The sequence below is a fragment of the Ixodes scapularis genome, unplaced genomic scaffold, assembly GCF_016920785.2.
Source record: "Ixodes scapularis isolate PalLabHiFi unplaced genomic scaffold, ASM1692078v2 PGA_scaffold10__122_contigs__length_95168666, whole genome shotgun sequence".
NCBI classification, from domain to species: Eukaryota; Metazoa; Arthropoda; class Arachnida; order Ixodida; family Ixodidae; genus Ixodes; species Ixodes scapularis.
The window spans coordinates 67573800-67595468 of NW_024609836.1; the positions used below are offsets into that span (position 1 = coordinate 67573800).

General features: G+C 44.0%; 1 protein-coding gene across 9 annotated transcripts; it reads right to left on the minus strand.

Moving 5' to 3' along the window:
- Positions 1-1458: 1458 nt before the first annotated feature.
- Positions 1459-20624, minus strand: LOC115308525. 9 transcript variants are annotated; one of them, XM_042288645.1, is made up of 8 exons: positions 20464-20623; positions 16408-16653; positions 9136-9364; positions 6800-6866; positions 5535-5697; positions 2039-2162; positions 1869-1930; positions 1459-1549 (listed from the first exon to the last, which is right to left on the minus strand). In XM_042288645.1, exons 2-8 carry the CDS (start codon positions 16578-16580, stop codon positions 1507-1509), a joined length of 861 nt encoding a protein of 286 aa, XP_042144579.1. In that variant the 5' UTR covers positions 16581-16653; positions 20464-20623; the 3' UTR covers positions 1459-1506. The 9 variants fall into 9 exon arrangements, 4 of the variants coding, with proteins under 4 accessions (XP_042144579.1, XP_042144577.1, XP_042144580.1 ...); XM_042288643.1 differs by having other exon boundaries at positions 1869-2162; positions 20464-20624; XM_042288646.1 differs by lacking the exon at positions 1869-1930 and having other exon boundaries at positions 20464-20620.
- Positions 20625-21669: the final 1045 nt, after the last annotated feature.

A 21669-nucleotide genomic window follows, 5' to 3' on the forward strand; every position in this document is an offset into this window, starting at 1 on the left:
GTCGCGCTTCTATCGGGGCGTTGCCCAGACGGCAGCCTGTCTATCGCCTGAACGACGCAGTTAAAATCCCCGCACAACACAACTGTCCTCTTACAATCTACAAAACGGCGCAAGCCAGAAAAAAAGGAAACTCGGTCTTTCACCGTATTGGGGGCATATACACAGATAAGCCGCCAATGAACTGCCGCAAACAAAAAGTCACACAAAATAAAACGACCTTCCATGTCGGTAGTTACTGATAACTCGAACAAGGACAACGATTTTTTTAAGAACAAAAAGCAACCACCCGATAAACCGACAGCGTGCGTAACACAAACTTCGTACGAAGATAAAAAGGGCTTAAGTGCATTCGTCACCTGCTCTTCCTCGGCCATCTTGGTTTCCTGCATCGCCAAGAAATCGGGTTTCTGGCTTTCCAACAAACGTTGTACTTGATATTGTTTCTTCCGCATGTTGAAACCGCGAACATTTAACGATGCGACCGTGATGGCCGGTTCAAGCGTGCAAATCATAAAAAAGGCTATGACGGGACACTTGCCTTGAAAACCCGCACGAAAGTTCATGAACCAGGCGTTGCCGCCTTACTGGCTGTCGCGGCGTGGCCCGCCGTCCGCGGGGCTGCCAGGTAGACGCTTGTACCTGCCGCGCTTGCTCGTTTTCCACCCCTGGTTCGGGACCGGTGTCATGACGGCGCCCTCCCCGTCGCGACCACGCTTGGAGGAGTCCGCAGTCTCGTCCATGTCGACGGTGTCTTCGGCATCCTTGCTGGGTGGGAGGACAGCGGGAGGCGCAGCCACGACGGCCTCGGGCGACGTCGCCGCAGGAGAAGGCGCAGCACCTTCCTCCGTCGGGGTGCTACACTGTTAAAAAAAGTGCCGTTATATTACAGAACCGTACTGCGCTAACTCATGATGCCAGACGTTATCTGTAACCCTCCGTAATACCACCAAAGCCGTAGCTGACAGTTTACATTATCATTTCTGTACAGCAGACATACAGCAATAGAAGCGCAGTACGCAAGTACAGGACTAAAGCCGCAAACTTAGCTCGAGGTATCCAAGCCGTCGAGTGTTCAGACGGTATTGAAGGCGTAAGGGAAGGGTACGGTTTCAGTCCCGTATTTTCATACTGCACTTCCATTGCCGTATTGTAACGGTAACAGTTCAGTTACCGTACCCTTCCCTTACGCCTTCAATACCGTCGGAACGCTTGACGGCTTGCATACCTCAAGTTTAGTTTGCAGCTTTAATCCCGTACTTGCGTACTGCACTTCTATCGCTGTGTGCTCGCTGTACGGTAACAATAATGTGAACTCTCAGCTACGGCCCTGGTAGTATTACGGAGGGTTACAGATAACGTCTGGCATCATGAGTTAGCGCAGTACAGTTCCGTAATATAACGACAAATCCTTATAAACAAGTGTAGTGTGTCTGAAAAAAGGGACACGACAAAACGCAGGCAGTTTTGAAATTGAAGAACTATATTGTAAACCGTAAAAGAACATAATTATAAAGAAACCTTCATGGCATCCGATCGATCATCAGATGAGCTGAAAATAAAACAAATTCATATTCAGATGATTGAAAAGGCTTCGGGAGGACCACAACCACTTGCACAAATTGCAGAGGCGCACGCACATGAAGTCACAAAAACCTGTACAGCGGGGCTCCCAAGCTCACAGAGCGATGCTCTAAGCCTCTGGTAGCAGCGCGCAAAAACACAAGGACAAAGGGAGGAAATGCACAAGGCGAGCGCTGAACTTCAACTAAATGTTTAATGAAAAGGAAACACCGAAGTCCTGTGCATTCGTCCCTTTGTCCGTGTGTTTTTTGCATGCTGCTACCAGTTGTAATCATACACCAACTCGCCTGTGCATTGCCACATTGAGCCACTCAGCACCATGACAGATCAAGGTTGCTGCCCTCGACCCCTGTGAATGCAGTGTCGTGCCGCTATTTGCTTTTCTTTTTAATACAAAACAAGACTGGAAACCTTTTGATACCACATCGTACACATGCCAAATCAAATATGTACTCACACTGTTCCATTTTTTCTCAAAAGCAGCAAGATCTGTGGCGGCTTTGATTGCTCTTGCCCGAGCTCCTTTCGACCTCCCGGCCTCCTGTCGTGACCCATCATGTTGTTTGATACCAACTTGGTATCTGAAACAAATAGCAGATTGGCCCATAAGTATTTGGTCAGAAACCAGACAAGTGAAAAAAAATTGCAGTGAAGGATTTGGGATCAGTACTTGCTGATATTTTACATGCACAACTAATGTCGAAAGCCCCAAGCTTTGCCACCAAAGTCACATAGGTGCACAGTTCAAAAGTATAAGTGTGTTGAAGGTTCCTAAAATAACAATTAAGCCATAACAAGCTGAGCAAAACCTACATTTAGGCCAGCAGACTGTGCACTTAAAGAAAATATGTCAAGGTACAAATTCATGCCTAGATTTTGAGGAAAATAAAACAATGAGGGAACAACAAAAAAAATATTGTAATAAGGTGTCATTTTTCTGCAAGAGGAGAAAGTCTGGCACTCAAGGCTTCCCTCACTCAGATGCGATGGGGATACAGAACTCGAAATATTTCAGAAGTTATAAGCCCCATGTGGCACATCTTAAGGGGTAGGATTCATATAATGTAACTTTTAGAACTACAAAACACTAAAACATGTTGATTTAAAAAGATATTGAACAGACAGCGATGTAATTGATTTGAGTCATTTGGGAGAAGCTTTGGAAGCAAACAAAAGTAAATTTTATAGCAGCGACATAATCAGAAGAACAAGTACATACTTCGCACCAGGGATGGGCAGTATTTCAAATACAAGTATTTGAACTACGTATTTCAAATACTTTGTGTATTCTGCATTTGTATTTAATTAAAAATTCTGTAATGTATTTGACGTGTGTATTTAAATACTAAAACGTGTGTATTTCAAATACAATTGTAATTAAATACAATTTTGTGGGCGAAAATACATCCCTCAAATTTATTGTCACTGTCCAGAGCAGGAAGAAAACTATGTTCTGCACCGAATGCAGTGTCTCTCAATCAAGCACAAGCGTTTAGTGACTTTGTAATTACGGTGCTAGTCCAGGGAAAGAATAGTGACGAAATCGACGTTCACAGGCAGACTGGCTAAATAAGTGACGGTGACAACTTGTGATGCTTTCCAGCCTGATTTCCATCCATACCTTTGCCTCGAACATTCTAAATGCGCGGGTCATCCAGATGTTTGTAACTGGTGCGAGTTGCAACAATAAAAAAATCTGTAGCTAGTGCTGCGCGTCTTGGTCGTCTCGGTTCTTTGATTGTCTATACCAAAATGTAATCAACAAAAAAAAAAAAAAAAAACTGCTTGAAGCTCTGTACTTTTTTCACCTATTACGTCCAAGCTGATTACATTTGTTTTTTGTGATTATATTTGTATTACGTTACTAGAGCCTCGAGCACTAACTCCAGAGTGTGCGATGCAAAATTAAAATGAGATACCCAGAAACCTGTTGCAGGTGCCCTGAAGTCGCTGACGCAAATTTTAAGGAATGTATTTGGAAAAGTATTTGGAAGAGACCAACTACTTTTCTGTCTGTATTTGTATCTTGTACTTAAATACTTTTTTGCAAAAGTAATTAGATTTGTAATTAAATACATTTTTGACTAAGCATTTCGTATTTGTATTTCGATACATATTTGCATGTATTTTGCCCATCCCTGCTTCGTGCTTATTTCTTTTATTACAATACAGCATTAAAATTTGTCTGTTGTCCTACACAGTCACAAAGCAATTCCTCCTCTGCATTTCTACTCGTAATTAAGCAAGCAGTCATTTGCATAATTAGTATTGCAGACAGTTGAATGACCTAAAATACTCAACTAGCTGTTAATGATTGCTTAAAAGCACCAGACATGGCAAAAGGAATGTTGTAAGAGAATCATTCTCTTTTTTTAGGAAGCCACATTTTGGCCAGCCACTGTCGAAAGAACATACGATTGATAAACATGTATAAAGACGAGAAAAAGGTATTCAGGTACAAAATCAAACATGAACCACATGCTACTAAAACATGCAAAAATAAAGCTTCAAAAAGTTGTGAAAAGGTTGTATATCAGTCAAATTTAGTTATGAATTAGAGATCATCTGCACATATCACTTCTAGACACTTTTAGAGTGATACAGAATAGTGTGGTGCAGTAGAGAAACTCTTAAGTAAATAATTAGCTGAGTATATTAAACATATTTTGAGGCTCCAATTTGTTTCCAGCCAAAAATAATTTAATGATGTATACTGCTTATGACTCTGCCTTCTAACTGAATGCCAAATAGAATTATAAGTAAATGACACATTCAGTAAAGATAAAACAATAGGAATAGTAGATATATTGACATATTTATTTGTGATTTCTGGGATAGGATCAAACATAGTCACATTGTAACATTAGGTGAAACTTTTAAATCGAATTATTATGCAAGATATAACAACCTTTAAAGTAACTGAAGAGTGTGTTGGTAAAATTCACAGACCACAGAAAGAACAAATCATACCCGGACGAAGGACGACAAACATTTCTTTTAATTAACAACATGAATGAGCTTAAAAGCACTTCCTTCAATTCAGACCGCCAAGGAAATTGAGAGAAAGGGAGGCAGAAAGAGAGAAAGGTAAGTGTCAAAAATTGTAAGGAAGGAAATAAGAAAAAGAGTGAAGTAACAGCATGAGTTACAATTCTAACTTTACACTTTCCTTTTTATCTTCCTGCCTCCCTTTCTCTCCATTTTCTTGGCAGTCTGAATTGCACGGAGTGCTCTTAAGTTCATTCCTGTTGTTCTTAGTTGAAAGAAATGTTTGTCGTCTCCTTCGTCCCGACCACGTTTTATTCATTCTGTGGTCCAAGAATACAACACCCTATTGCGGTTTAATAATGGACTCTGAAATTGAGCTTGGAAATGTGGATAGCCAGTGACAAATTAAAGGGCAACTCCACTCAATTTAGAAAATTTCAAGATAGTGGATGACCTTACTTTGAAAAGCACTCATGAACAACTCTACATTGTTTCACGAAAAGTAGAATATTGTTTGTGCAACTTTGCTATTTATAACTCAAGTCGCAAATTGAAACCGAAACTTCGGCAAAGGGCAAGCAGCGACGTCAGTTGCATGCACACTCATGTCCATGGCAGATGCATGATTACGTGATTTACCCCACTCACTCTAGGCAGTGTTGTCTGAACTGACTGGACATGTGATGGCGTTGAAAGAGAAAAAAGCCGGTGTATACAACAGACATCAACATGACGTCACATCTGAAGGAGGTGCCAAAGTTGGCTAGCCTGCACATCGCTCGCTAAAATTAGCAGATTAGCGCTTGTCAAACTTTGAGGGTCCGATTTTATATACAGAAAGATTTCAGTTGTAGCCTTCCTAGATGATTATAAAGAGAACTAATCGTTTTCTCAGCCATAATTCAGCAGAGTTGCTCTTTATTGCCTCTCATGAGGCTCAAAATTATGAAGGAAATAAACCATACCTCTGAATGAACTCAAGTGTGGTTCCCGCACCTTTGGCATACTGGATGTTTAAACAATAATAAAGGGCGAAAAGGAGCTCCACAGCTTGGAGAAAGCCCACATCTTCCACCATCACCTCATGGTCCACAAACAGCTGGCAGCTGCATTCGAAAAGTGAGCGGCCTAGGAAAGAAACAAGCGATTAATGTAATTAATGCGGAGAAAATGTGTTAGTATCAGATGTGTCGACCTATCTAGTCAAGTGACCAGAAAAGTCATGCGACCGACACCACTACGCCGGCTTTTTCTCTAATAGGGCTTTTAACGCTCACGCATTAAATGAAGAAAAAAATACCATTGTCATATTCACATCTGGAAACTTCTATAGAGGTATTACCAGCAGGGACACTGAATAGGTAGGCACACTGATATAGGATTGTGACACATATCTGAGATCTGAGACTGAGATGCATCACAATCACAGATAAGGCACACCTTATATGCCAAGCCAAATAAGGGTCACACTAAATAGTGTTGAGCTACCATACCCAGTAATGACATTAAGTTATGCAAAGTGCTCCTGAAGGCTTGAACAAAACAAAAAATTTGTATATGAGCATGTAGAATCAAACACTTTTTGTTGAGTTTGTGAACAGAATCAGTAGCATGGAAGTCTGATGCCAACGTGCAATGCCAGTCGTCGGTTTCGTTTAAATTGCTTTAACTAGAAATTAAATGACCGGAGACCGCATGCGACCACACATTCTACGAGCAGAAAATTTGGCTGTTCGGGTTGGACAAGACACAGAATGCAGGCCCAAACAATCAAATGCCTCACAGGCACCTGCTGTTTGGGCTGTATGCCGTTTTGTGGCAAATGCACTCACAAACCAAAATAAAAACTTCTCTTTTTCTTGCTGGATCAATCAAACATTGATTGTCGAAGTATGGTATAATACCAGGACATGTGCTTTACATTGGTGCTTGATAAGGCTGCCGAAACCAAACAATGTGGTTGTCTATCTAGCTCTGGTCAAAATCGGCACACCACCCTTTGGTTACACCACTGCAGTATTCCAGCACTCTGGTTACACCACTACAGTATTCCACTACAATTGAGTCACTAGGAGTCATCTGCACTGACCCCTCTTCTCTCTCTCACTCTCAAAATGGCACTACCCACGATAAAACGGTCTAGGTTGTTGTTCCAAAATTCAACACAAATTAAAAAAGAAAGCACCTTCAAAAATACAAAGCATGCAAGGAAAAGACACATGAAGCTCACCCAGTGCAACAATTACAGGAGAAGCAGGCAGACTGTTACGAAACTCCTCTGTGATTTCTGTTGTCACCTAAGAAAAGTCAGAAAACATGTGTGGTTAATTGAGAAATGCACGAAATGCTAGTGAAGGTACCATACATCTATGAGTCTATATTTATTCCCACAGAATGTAGAACTGTGGGACACAAGCAAGACGACGTAAGGCGGATCGCAAAGAATGATGCCCGAAGAACTTATCGTGGCCGGCGACTTTACCGCAGATGCACGAATATGGGGATACAAGCGAGACAATGACAGAGAGTGCAATGTCTTCACACCCGCCAAGCAGGCCAATCTATGAATTCTCAAAGAAAAACAGACTGCCATTCGCATTGGCAAACGTCGCACTGAGAACGACACCACAAGACTTGACATGGGCCATACACAACATCCAAGCCCGAGTGCGAACTGCTCCTACGCCTTGGGAAGCAAGCACCTACCCGTCGAAATAGAATTAATGACAGAAAGACACCCCAACACTAAATGACAGATCAGCTTCATTAACCTAGCACCTGAAAAAGTGGCTAGGTGAGCGAATAATGAAAGCCACATCCACTCAGAAGTACCAAGTTAAACAAGACGACCCAGACCCCGACCTTCATCTCCTCAACTTGTGTGCTATCAGACTGCAAGCCCAACAATGTTACAGGAGAAATAAGGACTGAAAACTCCAAGCCAATTTCAATGCAACCACGGTGAAGATAAAAAATACACCCAGAAGCTCCGTAAACAACTGAGGTGCAAGCTCCAAGATAACACACGACGAGTGTAAGGCACATTCAAAGGACTCTGGCAGGAAGGCCGACAACTTTAAATCCACTGCTTCCTGGTACACCAAACCATTCCCAAGTAAATAAAACAGTGTCTGCCGCCGCATGCGAGTTCCTGTCTTCCCTTATCCTTACTATCCTTGGTGACAACAGCGCCACCTTCATTGAAAAAGACACAAAGGATCCCCCATTCTCCCAGGAAGCCAAACAACAGGCCCACTGAAAACACCTCACGGCTCTACTCAAAGAAGACTTAGACCCACTCCCAGATGGTAATTATACCAGGTGGGAAGAGGTGCGCCTGAAAAGACAACGGACCCACACCACTATGGTTTCCAAGGAAACAGCAAAATGTAACACCCACAAGAACATGGTGCATAAGCCGCCATACACAGGATAAAGACAAGAGCCTATGCACCCACTGCGAGGTCACAGTCTCAGAAGCGCACTCCTGGTACTGCCCACACATGCAAGAACCCCAAACCTTGAAAGAGTCTATTAATCCCACGGGTATTCGGGAATACCAAAAGGCTAATCTCCATTCACCCCTCACTTATGTGAAAGAGGTTCGTCTCACCCACTTTATTTTCATCTCACCCTTATTTCCTTTAACCCTTCATCCCACCTACAGGAAAGGATGCGGTTCCTGTTATTTTCTCACTAATAAGGACATTTTTAACTACAAACATTTGTTGTCCTAACGCTCAATAACAACTAAAAAACAACGTTAAATAAGCAGCAATGTATCTGCTGATATCTGTCACAAAGCCTCATTGTTACACCTGCGGGACAAGGAAGTTGCTAATATTAAAAACAAATGATCCTAACTTAGGAGTCGAAGTGGAAGTACAAACGTTTGTCACTAGTTAATTCTCTAGCATAATTTTTGTGTTAACTCTAACACTCGATCCCAAAAATGCAAAACATCATGTGAACCCATTAGAAGCAAGTGGTACAAGAGTGGGTGCCCACCGCCGCTCCCCCTTTGGTTTAGTGAAATATTTATGTAGAACATACTATAAGATGACCCAGCCTAGAGTTGCATATCTTCCCATTGCACTCTAATGTGAAGTATAATAAGTTGAGCCACCTCAGCCAGGAAAAGATTAAGGAAGGTTTGGCTCCTCGTAGAGCAATAGTAATTTCACTTTTTACGTGCTCATTATCAGCATTGTCGTCAGATACCAAGAAAGCGTTCACAAAGATTTTGCAGACAATTCTGAAAAAGTGGGGGGATGGTCGCTCAGAAAGTGAAACTGCAGAAAGAGTACAAGGCATTGCTCCAATGGTTAAAAATCACTAGGTAGGCGCCTATTCGGACATAGGTGCATGACCGGTATGTTACGGTATACAGGAAGACTGATATAGCTGAAAATTTCAAAAAATGAAGAAAAGTTTAGTATTTCCAGATGCATAGTTTCTCAGTGGAATGCTGACTGCCTGTGTGAGACTTTTAGGAAGTTATTTTCAACAAGGTCATGAGGATGTGTCTTTGGAAACAAATAGCCTGGTTATTATGAATGCTCCTACCTGATGTAACTGGAAGAGCTCTCCGAGGTTTTCTTGAAAGTAGGATGCAAGCAATGGGAGGAGGCAGACAGCTGCTGCGTTTTGATCTTTGAACTCTGCCTCGGCCTTGTTGATTTTGAGGCTCCACTCGAGCACAGCATCATTTTTGGGGCTTGAACGTAGGAATGTCACGAGGAGGAGGACATCTTTGGGCAGGCTCAATTTTCCGTCCAGACAGACACCTGTAAGCCTTAAAAAATTCATGTTATCACTGACTCCTCATATCCAAAATCTTTGTAATCAAAATACCTTTTTGCGAAAAGCAAAATATTGAAGGAAAGAAATCTGCAAGGACGACTGTATGGTGAAAGTAGCAATCGTATTCGTCGTTTAAAGCACCTTTTTATGAGCATAATAGTGTATGTTTGTTTTAGGAGCGAGTCACTCTTGCAAAGAACTGAACATATTCTGCCTTTTTAAAAAGGTATATTTGTGCAAAAAGATTTTCAAGCACACATGCCAGGAAAATCTTTGAAACTGCTGCAAGTTTCCAATTTGCCTTCTTTTTATATTCACTCAGTTATGTGTGCCTCCATGCTGCAGTGCTGAAATGTTTCTTGCCCTCTACCACATGCTATTGTGACTGCTCTACCAGAACATTGAAGCCATAGTTACATTTATAGTTAATGATATTCCCCACATTCTAATTGCTTACTCACGCTGCCCTAGTCCATATGCAACTAAAACAGTGGCCACCAAGCTCGAGCATTATAATGGTTAATAATAAAAGGAACACTTTTTTGTCAAATTTGCAGCTCCCATTGCCGTCAATTCTATAACTATAGCTTTGCATTTTTCGACACCCTGTAAATAACTCTAAACCTGAGTAAACTCATGGACAAATATTTATGAAAATTATACCTATGGAAGTGATCAAGGAGGTGCTCCCTCACAAACAGAAGTGGCCACGCTCGTTTGACATCCAATGCTGAATATGGAGGCTCTGACGAATTTATGAACGTCCTGATGTGGGGGTAGCACTCAGCCATGGCCTTTGTTTGAAGGCAAACGTCTTGTTCACATGTCGACTTCAATGCCTCGTCCAATAGAAACTTTCTTGAGGCTTCCACTTCATGAAGTGAAGAACTCGTAGTAGCTGGCTGCCAGTTCACACAACCGTAAGCTGATCGAGATGTCTGCTTCTTTAGCTTGATGGTTCCACCACTGAGCGCTTCCACAAGGCGCTTGCATCCTCTTCTGTTGTTTTCTATTCTGTTCTCTATTTTGTAGGCCAGGCCTACAGAAGATACTGACGTAGCTGAGCAGGAAGTGGGGTCCCCAAGTGCCCCAGGGTACTTGTCAGCAAGGTAACTGGCAGCACTCCTTATTTCACGTGCAGAGGGTCTAGCCTTGACTTTTTGACAGGCCGCGGCAGCCATGCGCACAACTTCTTGTCGGTCAGTCGGATTAAGTTGAGTCCCCTCTTGCAATGCTTTCATGACGTCTTTGCTAAGGCTGCTCCAGGGAAACTGAACTTGTGAACCAAAAGGCACATCGACACCTTCATGTTGTGTTGATGTTACATCCCCCTGCTGACCTGAAAACGAAGAGCGAAACATCATTCCAAAAGAGGCAGACAAAGAACAGAATAGTGATAATAAAATAACAGTGCAGCACCATATTCAGTTTAAACTTAGGGGAACATTTCTTTTGGCTGTGGTATTTCAAAATACAATGCGACAGTAACTGAAGGAGGTCGACATCCAAACTTCGGGCCACCAAGATGCTCTACCACAGAGCAACGATGCAAAGCAATGGAGCTTGAGGGAGGTACACATAAAAGACATGGTACTTATGTAATCATCAAAAGTAGGAAATTGGCTTTATCATAACAACCGCCATCCCGCCTCATCCGATTGCAAAGACATACTTTTGTAAAGTATCTCCTTGCAACATCATATCAGATGGTGTCAGCTAGCTGTACAAGCTGACGAAACGTTCGAGAACAAGTTAAAACAATGACTAGGCCAGCAAGGTTGACAAACACGTTTTAGCTCAAGCAAGTAATTTCTTTTTTCCTTTGGTCTTTTTGAAGGCCTAGAGATGATCAATCTTTGCCAGTTATTTGATACAAATGGCTTCCCTTAAAGAGCCTGCACCACCCGACTGTTTGATGTGCCCTTCAACAAGCTTGATCCACCGTTCGTATGAGCCTACTGGCATGTGGACCTGTTTTTTGTGCTTCACAACAAAAAAGTGTGCTTTGCCGCGACAAGCCTTAAAGGAAAACTAAAGTGGTTCTGTATTTTCGAAAAATTAAACACTTTAATTATCTTCTTTTGGCCCCCAAGACCACGAACATTGGAATTATTTTTCAGTCTGATGCGAGGAGCAGTCGTAACAGTGCTTTGGAAATAGCGCCAAAGCCCTGTCATCTCTGAGCGTGACATCATACCCAGATTTGTCGGAACTTCTGCTCTTGCGTGCCTACAATGCCCATCAAAGCTATGCACGTGCACTCTTGATATTGTCAGAAAGGCCAGACAAAAACGTCACAACCAGTGTCACATGCAGGGTAATATACCTGGCAAGCTTGCAATTCCATGTGCTGCCCACATGAGCAAAACGCGCTTGGCGGCCGAAAAATCTGGATATGACGCAACGACCGGCCTAAGGTCTCTCGAGTTTTCTCGCATTTAGTTAATCTTCAGGATTCACGGGATAACATTATGCTGTAATCTGGCTCAAACTCAGTTTTCTTAAGAACCTCTTTACTTCCCTTTAAAGGCAGATGCACAGGGAGCACTTTCTGCATGGCTGAAATCCCTCCCGTAGTGTCCTCTCCCCTCCCTCTTGCACTCTTCTCTCCTCTTTCCCCGAAAACAGAATGTCCAAAAACTAGCCCCCACAGAGAGGAGGCAGTGTCTCTTCCTCTTTGGGGTGCAAACGAGGAAAGCGAGGGACAGCTTCCTAATCGTTTTGCATTCGTCAGCCTTTAAGAGTGTTGGCTATTCATTCCGGTAAATACAACCACTGGTGCCAGTGTCATTGCTTGTTTTGTTCTCTTCTTGTGCATCTGAGTTTTGTCAGAGAAGACCAATAAGCTAACTTTTTATGTCTTTCATGTGTTCGCTTACAAAACACGATGAGCACAGTACCTATAGGTTTTCCAATTTCTCGAAAGAGAATACCAGCTCACTTTTCTGCACAGTAGACATATTCTAGAATATTAATAAATATTGCTATTATATTGTGTAACTAAAATTCCAAGCAAAATAATCCAAGTGCATTTCTTTGTAGTTTGTGGTTACAGTCTTTGAAACTTCTAACTAGGCCATCGAAGTGTTACGTTTGAAGCAAAAACTCTATACTGCACGTCTGTTGCTAATTGCCTGCATAATAAATAAAGACTAATTGGCAGAAACTTTGCTAGGGAACCTTTATCAATTAAATAAGTTCTTTTTTTCCGTTCTATGAAATTAGGTGTTTCGAAGTTATTTTTCATTTCTCATATTACGTTATAATTTGCTTCACATTTGCTTTTAACTGAAAAATTACTACTCCCCCATTCCTAAAGTAAATTCAAGCTTGGACTTGCCTGACACCCAAGAATCTGTTGTTGCAATGAAGGTGTAAGTAGCATCCTCAGATGACTGATTCAAACAATTGAAAGCTTCTTCGTCCACCTCCGTTCCATCCAGCATGTGTACCTGGAAACAGGGTATGTTATTTTGAGAATAAGAATGGCTAAGTACATAATTTCAACTGCTGAAATTATTTTACAAACCTTGATGTCTCCATTGCAGCATATACCGAACTCTATGGCCTTTTTCTTTATGGCGTCGAAAGTGGCAACCACTGCCAGTTTCTTTATTGTTTTATCAAGGCTCCAGATCTTGACTATCATCTGAAAAACAGTGAACGTACAAATGCAAAGTTTATGTTATATGCTACAAAACAATTGTAATTTAGAAAAAAAAATAAGGGTGCAAGTTAGCTGGTAAAGCATTGCTACAATTTAACAGGGTGTCTACAAAATTAGTGATCTTAAATTCCCCGACTTTTCCCAGTTTTTCCCTTGACTATTTTGATAAAATCCCGTGAGCATTTGCGGGTCAAAGGATCATATTTCAGAAACATTATTCGACATGGCTGTGCTCATGCGCAACCATCTAGCTTTGTTCCGCATTGCCATTCCACTTTTACTGATCATTTTCCCTGGTGGGGCCAACGTTTTGACGATATTCCCTGATAATTTCACGACTTTTCCAAATGGAAACCTATTTACGTTACTCCCCACTACTTCAAATTAAAGTTATTAGACATTGCGGGTGTAAAAACTAGGGAGCCTTCATGTGCGCTTTGCTAGGGTGATGCCACCCTTTGTAATACCACTCACCGACAAACCAGCAGCCATTTTGGTCCTTGGCGATAATCCGTGGGCTTATAACCCTCCCGGAAACAAGCACCTTATCTCACAAGTTCGGAGCAGCGTTGTGGAACCCACGGAGGGAGGATTAGCATTTCCCCCCTCGGATGGGAGGACCGATGGACACAAAGGCCACTTTTCGGCGCACGGGGAAACAATTAGGAACAAAATGGCGGTGGACGAGGGTGTGAGAAAGGGAAACAGGCAGTTGGCATCACCCTATGCGAAGCGCACATGAAGGCACCTTAGTAAAAACTTGCAACGAATGATATAATATATTTTAAAAAACTAGAAAAGCCTGCCTAGAGGTTTTTTGTTTGGCCTACATTTTCCAATTGTCTGTGCTATACTGAAAAAGTGAGTTGCAGGGTGTCCCCCGTTTTTAAATTTAAGGTAATTTCCACACAAATCACTGGTATCATACCTTCAAAATCGTCGAACAATAGTGAACTCCGCAGCCTGATCACAAGACAGTTGAGGAGTCTGTACGGGACATATGCATGTATGTCCATCAGCTGAGAGGAAGACAACAACTGTAGCTCTTCCACTTCCAATTCCATCAACTTGTAGAGCCTGAAGTTTGGGAGGAATGCAGACGCTGCTTTTTTCACAAGAAGTAATGGAGTTGCCTCATGGCCAGACTCTACCACAATATGCAGAAGCTGGCCGAACTGCAGGTTGTACTGGTCCCCACCAAGCACTATGTAAGAACCTGGCTTGTAATGTGTGCCACATAGTGTCACTGACGAAGCAGTCATCAAGGTTTCATGACTAGTGGGCAAGTTTTTCTGAATGAAGCACCACAAGTTTTTGTCGAAACTGGCTATTTCAGATGCAGGAGTCAGGTCACTGAACGCCGCAGCTGGTCCAAACAAGCCTTCCTTTTGCAAGTAAGACTGCAGGAGCTGGTGTTTCTGAGCAAGTGACTTCGTAACATTAATAAAGTTGCCAGATGCTCTAATGCAACGTTTGAAGTAGCTGTGCTTACTTTCGAATCGGAGAGACCATACTTTCACGAGTGGTCCAAACTGTTTAATGAGATAAGGATAATGGAATAAATAATGATGCTTTGGACGAAGTGGAACAGCTGGAAACAACCTTACCCTCTCACAGATGTAATCACTGATCAAGAGTGCCAGATATGACACTTGGTCATCTGAAATGGCAGTTGCCATGACGAGTTCTACAACCTGTTGGAGAGTCAAAAGGAGACGCCACATTTCGTTAGTTGCATCCTGAACTTTGTCTCCCACCATTATTGGTAGAAGTAACAAAAGAGTGTAGTTTTGCAGTGCCTGGCCTCCAAGCTTTTTACCACTTATGTTCATTGGAGCTGGCTTGTTCCTTTGGTCACACGCGTTGTACTTAAATTTGAACTGTATTGTTGCATTAAGATGGTGGTAAGAGAACCATTTCAGTGTTTTCACGAAATATTTTATCATCAGTGCAACGTCGTAGTCAACAACACCTTCAAAAAGATCATGCCCAAGACATGGCGGGAGCCCAGGAAGACAGACATGAAATGTTGAAAGCTTGTTGAATGGAGAGTCGTGTTTGACTCCCATAAAACCCTGTTCTTGGCTGTCCTTAGCACGGTTGACTGCTTCAGTGTATGATGAAACAGTTCGAAGCTCTGCTGGCTTGTTGTTCCTAAAATCTTGCATGGTTGTAACACAGTACCGGCATATGTAAGAGGCCCTGCTGAAATTCTCCACAAAGCCACCAATGCTATGGCTTCCAAGGTTGTCACCGCATATAAAAGCAAGCTGCACAACGTAACGGTGCCCGTTCACTGTGATGCCATCTTCAAGATCTTGGAGGTCACTGATGAGTCGCTCGAAGAGCTTCCTACAACCAAAGTGTTTAAAGTCTTTATCATGGCAAAGCAAAACAAGCTGTTGAGGGTCAACTACGGTTCTGAGGTAAGCTGGTAGGTTTCCAAGCGTGAAGTATACCGCTAACATTTTAAACTTTCCACGGGCTGATCCAAGGGGATTGGCGACTTCGAAAGCATCTTGGTATAAGATTACCGATACAGTACTGCCATCGGATGATATCCGGCTTTGAAAAACTTTGCCGTCTGTGAATTCCCGATACACACCATCGTTGCCTCCCTGCGCGTTGAAAGAGAGTTTGCACAGTACATCTGGGTTAGAAAGCAGCGAATGAAGTGTCACCTTTATGGGCACATAGCTGTAATGTCGCATTTCGTTGGAATAGTCTAATCCAAGAGATATTTCGACTGGTTTATTGTGATGAAGTTTGTTAGTGTAGTAAACATTTCTCATGTAGCTTGAGCGAAGAGCTCCATCACTTGAAAATGCAACAGACAAAGGACTCTTCTCAAAGGAGTGGTCAATTGCCTCAGTCATTTGGTCTCTTGACATCTTATCGGTTAGGTGAGCTTTCAAATCAGTCATAAGATGCTCCTGTGAAATGCCATGAAGTCTTTTCACGTCAGCAACTATATCCTGGACGATTGAGGACGGGATCAAATATTTTGACTCAAGCTTCAAAGTAAAAAGGGCCATGCTTTCAAGGAAAGAGTCTTGATCTAAGTGAGTGGGATCCACATCATCAATGACTGAAGGCACTTCACTCTCAACGTCTGGTTTTTCCCTAATGTTCTCCAGACCATTGTCATCCTTGCTACAGCATGACGTCACTATTTCATCCTGCTCTACTGGCTCTGTCACCACTGATTTTTTTTTTCCATTCCCATGGTATATGGAAAGATGGGTCTTGAGTGAACCCCATGTCCTAAGCTGGCTATCACACGCATCAATTGGACAAGTTACAACAGTTGGCGGGTTGACGGTGAGATGTTTTTTGAGGTGCTCGATAAAAGCCTTTCCAGGGCTCACCTCTTCACTGCAGGAACTAACACTGCATGTCCGGCAGGATTGGAAGTTAGTTGCATTACGAGGTGCAAGCGGAGAATGACACCTTGTGATGTGGCTTCGCAATGAGTTGTAATTTTTGAATGCAGCCTCACAGCCGACAACGCTGCATGGAACACCTCTTGATGACGTTTCATGATATAATGTGTGCTTGAAGAACGTGTCCAATGATGTAAACTTTTTCTGGCATCTTTTGCAGTGATGTCTCATCTATAACCAAAAAAGAGTGCTTGGTTTATTTCAAGTTGATTTAATATTGAACATGTTTGTTGGGACCCTGAGAAATACAATATCCTAAGACGACATGAGAGCTGAACAATTTGGCTTTCTTTTTTCGGATTGAAGGTCTACTTTAAGTCCCAAGATCTGCAAAAAAAAAAATTTTCTCTCCACGATTTTGTACTTAAACACATGATCTTTGCATTTTTATAAAGGTACCTGAAACATTACCAATATTCGAAGCAATCATGGCGAAGTCCTAATCCAAAGATATTAATCTTTGACCCCAAATTTTTTTATTCCTGCCACAACTGAAGTCAGTGAACATTAAATCAACTGTGCTTGTGAAGATAATGACACACAGCATAAACATACACCTATCTAGAAATGAACACAGTAAGGATTATAAAGCACTTAACGTGAGCTTTCATCAAGTTTCAAAACTAACATTGTGTTTAAACTGAAGTGCAAAACAGCCATCCTCAATGTTCTGTGTTAATCTGAAGGCAATGTTTCTATTTACACCAGAAAGATAGAACACCTGCACCTGCCTGTCTACACCTGCAGCGTGCGTGTCGTCTTGTCGTCCAGTCTTAACATACAAAACTATGTTTCCCTGTTCTTTTAGGTTGCCCGAGCCATGAGAAGCTACAGTCTAGCATGCTAACATTGGGCAGTGATATGGATGGCCGCAGTAATTGTCATGTGAAACGTTCGGCTAGGTTTTCGTTTCTGTGCATCTGGCTTGAGAGGTCAGGTGAACAGAGCTGGGCTGGAATGGTATAGCACCTTGTCATTCATAGCTTGAGCAGTGCAATGAAAGCCAGGACGACGCAGCGCTATTTGATTTAAACTGCTGCCAAGGGCAAGGGAAAGGAACATGGAAAGGAGTAAGTAAACAACGCTGGCAAGGGAAGTTCCTCCTCTCCTTGCCAGCTATCCATCTGCTTCCTCCACTCCCACCTTCCTTTCCCTAGCATTTCGCGCTTGACTTACTGGTTTTTTTTTCTTGCTCTTTTCCATTTTTTGTTTGCGTTGCAGTCTATCGCGAAAATGTTTCACGCTAACGCCCCGCAATTGCACAGTAATGTGACACATTTTTTTTACCACCTTTTGGGGCAGAAATTTGGTTTTCTAGATATGTGGGCCGGCTTGCATGAAGCAGAGTCTCGGTTGAGACTGCTCGAAGAAAGCGCTGTCAAGGCTAGTGCTAGAGCTTAAACCGAGTCCTAGACGCTCGCGCGCCCGAGCCTTGGCAGCGCTTTCTTTGAGCAGTCTGAACCGAGACGCTGTCTCTTGCAAGCCGGCCCAGGCATCTAGTTTGTTCTCCTTTCTACCTCAAATACTACAATAAGGCAGATGACTTAACTCCAACTATAAGGCAACATATCTCTTTTTTTTTTTCCACTGCTGGCAGCCACTTATTACGGTGCAGTTACCAAATTATTTCTTGCCCAATTTCATTATCTTTTTTTCTAAACACACAACGCGCTTCGTGCACCCTCCTGTGCTGAGACCGTTTCTTCTCTGAACAGAGCTGCGCCGCGGCAAAATGTTAAGGCTGAAACACATTTACAAGAAAAGAAACCGAATATAGAACGGAAATCGGAGGGTGCAAAAATTGTTGCAAGCAAATTTGGAAGACAAGTTACACGAGAAGACTGATCCCGCGCAAAAGGCAACGTCCTCCGCAGTAAAATTAATGCAAACAACACCAAACGTGCACTCTTGATATATATATATATATATATATATATATATATATATATATATATATATATATATATATATATATATAGATATATATATATATGACGCCGTGATTAGGACTTGACAGAATCATCGGATAAAAAGAGACTGGCTGTATCAGCTTTGGTTTTCGAAGCAACTGAGGCCTTCACGCACCGGTACAAAGACTGCTATTACAACAGATAAAGTAAACAGAAGCAACGTGCGGAAACCAGTGTACGTATGCCACCGGTCACGACATCCTTCTACAGCCACACGCTTGCCTCGTTCTTATTCACGAAGTTCCTGTTAGATTAATTCGTTCTTACATGCATGGAGTCAGCCACAATCGGCGCTCGATGTTTAGTTGAGATTGAGATGTGCACCGACACGAGCATCGGCCGACGTACAGTCGGGAGCAAAAGTTTGCGGGGCACGGGAGCGCCTGCCGAAAAGACTGGCTGCGCCTTCTCACGGCACGTTGCTGCTCCAAGACTCACGCTATGCGCACGCGCTTCCTTTCTTGTTCGCGGTCATGCTTTTTTCGCTCGCTTCCGTTCGACACGCACGATGTATAACTGGGACTGGCGCAAGGTGCCGCGAAATGTTATCTGTAGCATGCGCGAGTTTCGTCACCCATCACGGTGGCTGAGGCAGACGCGCGGCGTGCTGGCTGTCATAGCGGCACCTTGCGCCGGTCCCCGGTTATCTCGTGCACGTCGGGCGGAAGCGAGCGAAAAAGTCATGGCTTCGAGCACGAAAGGAAGCACATTCTCGAAGCGTGAATCTTGAGAGCGGCCGCGCGCCGCAGAAGGCGCAACCAGTCATTTCGGCTGACGCTCCCGCGCCCCGCAAACTTTTACCGCCGACTGTACACGAGCAAACTCACCGCGATCTTGCTTTGCCCGAATGCCACAACACAGCGAACAGCCCACATAATTCTCAGTCTCCGCAATGCTCCGTTCACCACATACACGTAACAAGACAAAGATCAGCGAAAATCAGTCTTCGTACAAAGCTGATCAAAAACCGCGGAAACACTCAACCAGCCTCGGCGGCTGCCGCGGCTGCGCTGGCTGCGCCATAGCGTAGAAAACCCGGAGAGGGACGGAACGGACGGAACTCCCGAAGTAACGTTGCGACATCGCTCCGTCCCCCTCCGGGTTTCCCCCGCCGAAAGAAAAGAAAAAAGAAGAAGAAAAAAAAAAAAAAAAAGAAGGCAATAGGAGTTGCTGTCCGATTTTCGTTTGCGATTTCTTCATACAATTTGGCCGCTTTTCGCAAATGTGTTTCAGTCATGACTCATTACGTAAAGTCCGGCGCCGTCGCTACACAGTAGCGCACCAAAGAATGGAGAAAACTAAACTCAACAAACTCAAAAAAAAAAAAAAAAAAGACCGCGGACTTAAAGACGTACTGCAAAGGATTTGAGTACTGGCAGTGTTAGACACGAAGGTCGAATCGATCAATTTAAAGTTTCCTAAATCCACACAAGTCTACCGTAACAATATGAGAGTGCACGGAAGCTAAATGTCGGCTCGGCACAAACGAACAAAAAAAAGAGAAAATTTTGGCACTAGTTTTTTACACTTCGGTCAAACGTATATAGTATATTATTGTGGGCACTTGAAACCTCATTGCACTGTGTCGCTTTGCATGTTTCGAAACAAATTGCACCTGAACAGCACGTTATGTCGAACAAGCAGCTACCGAAAAAGCGGCGTGCATGGTCCTCGAACCGGACCAGGGACCTCTGCCTTTCCAGCGGAGCGCTAAACCAAGAGCGTTTCACGTAGCCGAATAATATTTAACTAAGAAGGGAGCAAGAAAAACGTAGAACACCGACACACTACGTCTCGTGATAATGCTAGAGTAACACTCGAAAGCAACAAGGCAAAGACCCCGTTACCCTAAACGCTACGCACCTCCAGCGCGAGGCGCACATCGTCTGCACACGCTTGTGTCGAGCAATGCATAATAGTGAATCCAGACAACAGCGCGACTCATCTAAGAAAACAGTGGTGCGACAGGTATTCATCAAACAGTTCAAGGAAGGGGATGTAATGCACTTACCGTGAAATCTCCAGGTTTGAGTGCGGCGAACCAAAAACACGTCCACAAAGTCGCCGAATTGCGCGGGATCTGCCTCGACACGCTCACTGCGCATGCGCCAGGGGTGCCTTCACGCGGACAGCGTCCCACGGGAGCGCGGGAAAGAAGTTCACGTGATCTTCCGCCTCTCCGAATGAAAGGGCTGCATTGACTGCGCCTGCGCAGCGCGCCGGCTATGTCTGTTCGTTCGGGTGCGGTGGAGGGGTTTACGGCAAAACGGCCACGACGGCTCGCGAGCGGCTCTGGTCCCGTTGGCGCTCCCTGTAATTTTACGGTTTTTTTTAACAGTGTAGTTGCCGGCTCGTTGCCGTCGTTACCGTCGGCCCCGGCGCGTTGCTCCTGATATTGTTCGGAGGTCTGGGGGGCGTCGCTGTTGAGGCCACACGCCGCCAGTTCGGCGTCCTCCGCCTCCATGATGAACGGGGATGGCTCGTCCGCCTCAGCTGCGCCGGTGACGCCGGCGTACGTCCGCACGCAGTCCTCCTTCTCGTGGCCGAAGCGGAAGCACTCCGTGCACTTCGGCACGCGGCAGTCGCGCCTGATGTGCCCGGGGCGCTTGCATCGCAGGCAGACCGGCGCTCTTCCGGGGATGACGATGAGGGTGTTCGCACCTTGAAGACGGAGCTGGTGGGGCATCCCGTCGGGTGTGGCATCGCTCTTCAGGGTCATGCGAACGAACCGAGTGGTAGATTCGATGCCCTCAAAACCGCTGACGCGCCACTTCTCACGTCCAACTTCCTTGACCTTGCCGTACGGCTCGAAAAGCTTTCGAACCGCATCGTCGGGTACGTGGAACGGCACCCAGTGGATGCGAAGGCGAATCTCGGTGGTACAGGGGTCAATGACGAGGCAGCGGAGGCCCTTCACCTTGATTTCCTTGACGTTGAGGAGGCGTTCCTTGGCTTCCGGCGTGCGAAGCGTTGCTAACCACACATGGTTCATCTGGAAGGCGCCGAGCGAGACGATGTCTGGCAAGGCGCCGGTCCGTTTCAGCTCCTGGCGAAAATCCTCGATGCGGTAGGGCCGTCCCTTCAGGTCGCAGTGAAGAATCACGGAGTTCAAAAAAGTTGGCCCGGTGGGCATCGAAGGCAAAACAACCTTGTATTCTTCAGCGGTTGACGTTGAGGCATGAAAAACAGTAGTTCCACGGCCATCAAGGGCCGTTGT

Bases quoted from the DNA above. Each gene is read 5' to 3' on its own strand.
- LOC115308525 (XM_042288643.1), bottom strand. From the start codon at position 16,580: ATGAAACGTCATCAAGAGGTGTTCCATGCAGCGTTGTCGGCTGTGAGG. The intron at 6,867-9,135 runs GTAGGAGCATTC...GACTTTTCTTAG, and splicing joins AGCTCTTCCAGTTACATCAG to GTGACAACAGAAATCACAGA. The intron at 5,698-6,799 runs GTGAGCTTCATG...TTTCTTTCCTAG, and splicing joins TCCTGTAATTGTTGCACTGG to GCCGCTCACTTTTCGAATGC.